This window comes from Epinephelus moara, chromosome 8 (assembly GCF_006386435.1).
Source record: "Epinephelus moara isolate mb chromosome 8, YSFRI_EMoa_1.0, whole genome shotgun sequence".
NCBI classification, from domain to species: domain Eukaryota; kingdom Metazoa; phylum Chordata; class Actinopteri; order Perciformes; family Serranidae; genus Epinephelus; species Epinephelus moara.
Window position 1 is genome coordinate 10,542,226 of NC_065513.1, and position 7,938 is coordinate 10,550,163.

Consider the following 7,938-nt stretch of genomic DNA (forward strand, 5'->3'; position numbering starts at 1 on the left):
GTCTCGGACCTCCAGCCGCCCGCCTCCGACTTGATTGAACGCTGAAAATTAAATAAAAGAGGGAGACAGGTTTTTCCTATTTTTATCTTATTTTGTTATATTTCTCCCTCTCCCCTCGCTGGAAGCCTCGGACCTCCCGCCTCCCGCTCCCGTCTCAAACACGGAGGTCTCTCTCTCTGCTGAGCACCCACGGCGCACGCCCGGCCTGTTAAATAGCCTGTAACCACTGTGTGACACAAACTCAGTGCTTTAGTCACTGAATAATGTCGGGCTCGGTCGGGTTCGGAAAGGAATATGTGGCCCGTGCCGCACTCTAATGGAAATGCACGTGACGTTTTTTTTTTACAATCTAGGAACCGTTTGCAGGAACCGTTACTCCAAATGTGATGGAACCGCTTCCGGAACCGGAACTTTGGACCTGGTTCCAAAAAAGAACCGGATCCGGATCCCAACCCAAATTAAGTATGAATCTATATAACTGTTACCTTTCTTAGTTGGTGCATCTTGGACTGAAAGTGTGATGAGTTTCTGGTTGGCAGGCAGGATGGGTCGCTCTGACTCCGCCTGCTTCCTCTTCATGTCTCTGTTAAACTGTCTTCTTTCAGCCCAGGTACGAAACTTCTTTACTGTGACTTGTTCAAAGTCAAAGCATTTTTCAAGGTACAAGCGAAAGTCTTCAAGTTCTGTGATGAGATTTTATTAGGTTAGATCATTAAATGAAAAACAGCTTGACGAGTTCTTAGAGCAGCAAAAACATAATCACTGGAAACGAACAATGCAAAGCTCTTACCTATGGACTCGTCCTTGCACACCTCCACCTTGGCCTTGACTTGTCCTAAGGCTCCTTGGGCAGTGTCACAGGGTTGGGACTCTTTACCCTGCAGACTGTCATTGGTGGTGCCCTCTCCACCTGGGCCACCATCAGTCATACTGGGGGCAGGGACGCCGTCTTGCTCCTCAGCTGTAGCATCTGACCTGCCTGCTTGCTCTTCATCATTGGCCTCAACACCAGGCTTGACAGGAGACTTCTCTGCATTAGATGTCACCTCCCCATTCAGCTCCTTTTCCTCCTGTTCCTTCATTTTCTTGTAATGTAGGCAAGGGATGCTGCTGGTAGGAGGGTCATGTTTCTGTACCAACAAAGTCAAGTTCAACGCCATGGCTAACTTTACCCTGACTTTTAAGAATAAGGCTGGAATACGGCCTTAAAAAAATTGTTAATTAGATATAACACTTTTGTTGCACCTTACCCTAATACTTCCTGTCCCAAGGAAGTAGGGTCTGGACCAGGTAACCACCCTGGTTTCCCTGTGCAGGTAGACTGGAATGCCTGAGTTATGGAATGTCATGATCCATCCATCAGGTAGAGGCTCGGTGGGAGGACGCCCACGACCTGGGAAAATGTAAAGGCAGGCAGTTAACACTACACTCTTACTTTATGAGGTGAACTCCTCTATTAATTATTATAAAACTATGTGTTGCTACCATAGAAACAGAATGGCTAGAAAGGACATTGAACTGTTTGCTGTGGTTATTTGACCACATTAACAGAAAATGGCAATTGCTGTGAGTTGTTATGGTCACAACACAAGTCACGAGGGCCATGAAGTGAGTCACACTCACTTGATTGAGATCTCTGTTTCGGCTTACTGTTGTTTAGTTAGGTTTTCAAATAAGCAATCTGTTACTTTTAAAATATTACCCTATTTACCCGTTTAGAGAGACCATGGAAATAAACAGCGTGCACACCAACATCAGTCTTTCAGTGAAAAAGAGAAACTTGGACTGGTGTATGGTTGTATGTTTTCGTTAAATAAGGAAAACAGAGTATTTCCTTTCCTATTGTGAGTTTGTTTATTCATAAAATATGTATTAAGGTAGTGAAGTCCTTGCTATAGTAGTAGTATAGCAGGGTAGTGCTATAATGTAAATTCAGCAACCCTCAATTCCTCTCTAGCATCAAGGCAAAGGAGATGGTGCACAAGAGACACCGTTTCATGCTTTATCCTACTCCATTGCTCATTTGGTTGTTACTGCAAAACCTCACCTCAGGGAGCTCTGTCCAGCAGAGGCTGAGATCCAACTGCTGGACCAATAACAAGAAAAACAAATGTGCTTATTTAGATTTAAAAAAAAACCCATCAACATCACGTAACGTGTGTTTTTAATCTGGTGGAAGAAATTTTCTTTCAAAGTTGAAACAAGAAAGATATGATGGGTTAAAGTGTGACTTGCAGTGCCCGCCTCATTGACTCCAATAGAACTGACACCCAAGTCTGGCTCCTTTAACGCTGTCACTGTCGTCATGACCATTAATTCTATTATTTTTTCCTTGGCTAAACCCTGTATTGTAATCTATATCAGCAATGCACACTATTGTGAAACATAAAGATAAAAACTAGTAACACAATACTATCCTATATTTTGTATTAATTCGCTTTGTGACAAATAGCATATACTGGTTAGAATATCATATCACATTGTGCCCCATACTCCTGAAACCTCAATCCACAATTCCTTGTTAGTACCCAGCCCTAAAACCGACAGATCCACCACTCACTCTTCAGGACTGTCTTAATTTTGGTCATCATGGGCTGAACACCTCCTTCACCATCTGACTGATGATCACTGTCCCCGCCATACTTGTCCTCTGTCACACGCATCTTTTTTGGGACCGGCATGCCCTCCTCCAGCAGAGCATCGACATCATTGTCAAACTCCTCCTGGAAGAGTCAAAGGTTAAGGCCAGGAGAGAGGGATGGGTCACCAGTGTAAGGGAGTTTCTTATGAGCAGAAATTATAACTGATGTGGTGCTGTAAAGTGAACAATCGGTGGAGAAAAAGACCAAACCAACAGCAAAAAAAAAATAAAAATAAAAAATAAATAAATCAGTGCCACTTTGGGCATAACAGTAAACTACTTCTGGATTTAGAAAGAGACAATATCAAACCTATATCAACTTCTACAAATGACACATTTTTAGCAGCCTTGACTCGCTCTTTTTATTATTATTGATTAATTTTGCATCAAAGGAAACCCAACATTTAATGGAAGAAATTGAAAATGGCACTAACCTCTTCCAGCATTTCACTTTGCATTTTCAGTAATAAAAAAACAACAACAGCAACAAACATTTATCTAAGTTTCTGCTGCTTCATTTATCTGGTTTTAACCAGTCACAACCCACTGATAAGGAAATGGTCTGAGGTGGTGCAATATTAAATCAAGAAATCATTACAACAGTATTTTTCCCAATTCTGGCAATACTTTATACTACATATTCCCTAAATATTTTCCCCCTATAGCTTATAACATAACTATAAATGTACAGCCCAACCTATATTTACTGCAACACTGGCACTGCAAAGAAGAAACTGGCTAAATGTCCTATTACTAGCTTTTAATATTGTATTGTACTCAGTCAGTTAAACAGCAAAACCTTCTTTGGATAAGATACAAGGTTTATGGAAATGTGGTCTCAATTTGGAAAACCACTGACAATCCTAACAAACCCATCCCCAAAATACAAATGCCTGGACAATTCATCCCAAAAATCTAGATTGTTTTGGTGTGAGCTGTTGAGTGTTGGAGATATTGGCCGTAGAGATGTCTGCCTTCTCTCAAATATAACTAAACTAGATGGCACTCAGTTAGTGGTGCTCAAAGCACCACAATGATCAATTTGAAAAACGCAACAGTAATGCCTTTTTCCAGAAATCATGACCTGGTTGCTAAAGATAATTTCACAGACCGTGTTGTGAGCAATTGTCATGTAGGAACTGTTTTCTGTCAACCAAATCACCACGCACAAGGAAGCGTGCATCTACTAATCAGGGTTCCTACGCAAGTATGGAAAGTATGGAAATAAATTTGATCAATTTCCAGGTATTAAAAAGTATGGAAAATCAAATATGTATGTTTCCAGACTATTACCACTGTTCTAAAATACTGTTTTCTAAAATAGAAAATTAGGTATTTCCAAAAATAATTTTTGGATGGATGGCTTGACAAAACCGTATGTAAATACTGGCTGGCCAAGGATTCCCAATTCACACACAGAGCTAGATGCAAGCTTTGTGTGAAATCGTTTGACATCGCCAACATGGGGGAGAAGGCGATTCTGAGCCACATGAAAGGAAAAAACACTGATGTCTCGTTACTGCATCGCTTGCACCCAGAGTCCCAACCTTTTTGCCTCAGCCCAGACATTGAACTTACCTGAGTTTTTATTTGCATGCCATTATGGTACTTGGCTACAATCGCCTATTAAGAATAATTAAATATGATGTGAAATATGATACACTGATATATTTACTCAGATGTCGCATATTCTCTGAAAAAAAAAAAAAAAAAAAAAGCAGAGAAGTCTGGAAATTAGGGTATGGAAAAGTATGGAATTTTGAAATTCCAAATGTGTTGGAACCCTGACTAATGGACAGGAGGCTAATGCTCATGACAGATGTAAACATAAATGGCATCCTCTCTGGATGAGCTTTAAAATGTGAATTTTTGATTTGTGGGTGAACTGTCCCTTTAATATTGATCTCAAATGGGCTGTATTCCTACTACAATCTGCACTGTGCTCCATTAGTGAGAAGACATGATCCAGGAGGACTATAATTATCTTTGTTTTGATGTCCTGTCCTTAATCTAAAACATTGAGTAAACAGCAAAATAATGCTGTCCCAGCTGCACTTGTGTATAGGTGCATGGATATGTGTGGCCTACTCCATGTTGCATTGCAACAAATGTTGAACCAAGTTCAACCCCCCCCCCCACTGGACAACATTGTTTGTTGCTGAAATGACAGAGGCTGTGTTTAATGTCACAGTTTTAATAATGTCCTCTCTTGCATGGACTGAACTGTATGGGCTGTACTAGTGCTACATTAACTCTGCTTGACAGTAAAGGTCAAAATGGGTGTGTAGCTGATAATGACAAGGGTTACTGCAGACATAGGAAGAGACGTACCTCATAGGAGAAAGCCACGGCCTCCTCATCTGCTTGCTCCTGCTGAACTATGACCTCAGACTTAAAGCCACCATGCTCTGTATCGTCATGATCCAGGAAGTTCTCGTAGAAGTCATCCAACTCATCCAGGACAGCGAACTCTACCTTGTTTTCCAGGTCTGCCTCAGCCTCCTCTGATCTTCTGCCTGCTATGTTTCCTGCTCCAGAGCAACCCTCGGCTGCTTCCTGCTCACTTGTCAAATCATGCAACTCACCATTGAGGCTATCTAAGCCGTCTTCACTTCCTCTCTCCTGCCCTTCACCTGTGTATAAAACCTTCCTGTCTTTGCTATTGCTGCTTTCAGTAAAGCTAACACTGATCTTAACATCTCTGAGAAGCTTGAGGTCTGGTAGAAACGCGGTGACCGGGGGAGCGTGGCGGGCTGTTCTGGGACACGGTGGGTTGGGATTGGCCTCATCTGAGAGGTGGCTATAGAAGGTTATTGAGCCCTTGCTGAGGGGCAGCTGTGGCTTGGCTTCCCCGTCCCCTGGGGTGTATGTGTATCCATCACCACCAGAGCTAACGTCCATTACCTCTGCGTCACTGGACGTTTGCAGGGGAGGTGGTGGAGGTGCTCTGCCCTCATCTTGGCCAAAATCATCAGGTGGCTCCAAGGGGAGAGGGGGTAGCACATCATCTATCTCCATTTCCTATGTAACAAACTTCAACTTACACAGACTAATAATTTATTCTAAAATCTGACCTGTTGAGACTCTCCTCTTATCTAAACCCAGAATGCATGCAGAAGCACATCCCTGTATAGACCACGTACCAGAGGTGAAAATGCTAAGCTGACTACATTGTTCTTTTCATTAATGTAGACAGCTTTCAGAATCACTGTCTCAATTATTGGAAATCACAATGCATTCAGCTTAATATGGGATCTAGGCACTGATCATCCTCCACTGGTATCTTCTGGGAGCTGGAAGAAAAGGAGCAATGAGAGTGACGTTAGATGTTAGTGCAAACTTTACGACTAACAGCGTAATATATAACGTAACCTTACAAGCGTTACTACGAACAGTATATCATGTTGGCTGCTGAAAATTAACTTCGACGTAACATGCGGGTCAGTTTGTTTGGGAATAAGTTTGTCCAAGTTGTAATATCAAGCAAATTACTGGTGAAATAAAATGGGGGGAGAGCCTCGCTTTAGCGCATCTGTTCAGTCTACAGCTGCACAGCGGGCCCTTGGTAACGTTATCATCAATGCTAATATGCTAGCGAGAAACCATAAAGCTGTACAAATCTCTGCGGCTGCAGGACTGGTAGGCTAGACCGACAACCGTTTATTACAGAAATACTCACCGATATATAATTTACGCGACTGTCTCCTATTGAGCACCTGACTACCGTTCTAAATTATTTTATTCTCGACGCGCCGCCATACTGCCTCAACTGCAGCCCCGCCATCTTGAATAAAACCACAGCGGCAAAAGCAACTCAAGCCCCGCCTTCCAGTACCGGCTTTTTGATAACTGATAGATAAACGGACCAATCACAACATCCCTCTATAATCGCTAACTGGTATGATTCAGCCAATCAGCATTGGCGTTACTCATTTTGGGCGATGGGCAACATGTTAACATGAGAAAGCCAGAATATTTAAGAAATTAAAACAAAATAATAGAAAAATGTGAATGAATTGCCTCCATAAATGAAACTGTTAAAGGTTGACTATTAATTTTCTTTTGGAATTTTGATTTTATTTTTTAAATATGTGTCAGAGTATGGAGAGAGCTTTGTGTCAATATTATTTGTTTGAGGAGATTGACAATCCTTGTGTAATCTGTAAATATAAAACAATTTCGAAAAACACAAAAAAGATTTGTAAACTCACAAAAATATTTGGCAAATTTAAAACACATCTGCAAACAGGCAAATTCCACAAAAAAGAAAAAAAAACCTCTGTGTGTAAAATGCAAATCTGCAAGCTTTGAAATGAGATTCACAAATAAAAACTGGATTCCCAAACATCTGTTTGAAATTTGTGAATGTTCGGAAGGTATTCACAAATGCCTTTTTATTTATTTGTAAATACATTTCATGTATGTACAGATGTTTTAGTATTTGGGGAATCCATTTGTGTATTTGCACAGATCCCTTTTATATTTGCAAAATGCCTGTGGGAGTTTACAAATCTCTCTTTGCATTTGCAAAAGGTGTTTTATGATTACAGATCACACATTTATGCACAGCTTGTCGATATGTTCACACAAATAATATTGAGACAAATTTATCTCCACACAGAAACACAGTTCTGCATCACACAAGAATGTTAACTGCAATGCATAAAAGACAAAATCTGCGAATGTCTCGATCTGAAATGGGTGTTTTATGTTTGTTTATTCTTAGTGTGTGTCTATGTCAAGATTCACTTACCTATGTGTAGATGCTGCTTTGACACCAGAATAAGAATGTTGTTGGTCAATGCTGTGTGAGAAAACTAGTTATTTGAGAGCTACTAGTCAGAAATGTTCTTTTTAATGATCTTATCTGACATGTCAATGTAATAAAGCCACACTGACAATATGTCTACAAACATTCTCCGCGCATATAGTCAGGCTGTTTATGAACACTGTGTTTTCATGATTTTCTTTTGCACTGCCAACACCAGTGCCCCAGATTACAGATTTAAGAGTGTCACAAAAATGAATTAAATATACCCATGTAGCATCTAATTAAGTCTTGAGGGGCAGACTACATGAGGATCATGTGAATCACAATATCATAATTTGCCAGTTGGGGTCACTATTCACTAACAGTAGCAGATCAGTGAAAATGCACAGCACGTTCAGTTAAATTTATTTCCTTCCACTAAAATACAGGAGGAGTGGAGATGGTTTCATAAGTGATATAATCTATTTATGTAAAGTTAGGGTAGCTCGTGGGGAGATTTCAAACACACACAACAACTATGTTGCAT

At 40.7% G+C, this 7,938-nt stretch overlaps 1 protein-coding gene across 1 annotated transcript in view; it reads right to left on the reverse strand.

Moving 5' to 3' along the window:
• dgcr8 (DGCR8 microprocessor complex subunit) overlaps positions 1–6,437 on the reverse strand; it is an 11,933-nt gene extending 5,496 nt beyond the window's left edge. The window contains exons 1-6 of the mRNA XM_050052037.1: positions 6,321–6,437; positions 4,973–5,934; positions 2,561–2,723; positions 1,251–1,393; positions 791–1,130; positions 486–683 (exon numbers count right to left, since the gene is read on the reverse strand). Of these exons, the coding sequence (XP_049907994.1) occupies positions 486–683; positions 791–1,130; positions 1,251–1,393; positions 2,561–2,723; positions 4,973–5,659 (1,531 nt within the window). The 5' untranslated portion in view covers positions 5,660–5,934; positions 6,321–6,437. The remainder of the gene's footprint in view (positions 1–485; positions 684–790; positions 1,131–1,250; positions 1,394–2,560; positions 2,724–4,972; positions 5,935–6,320) is intronic.
• Positions 6,438–7,938: the final 1,501 nt, after the last annotated feature.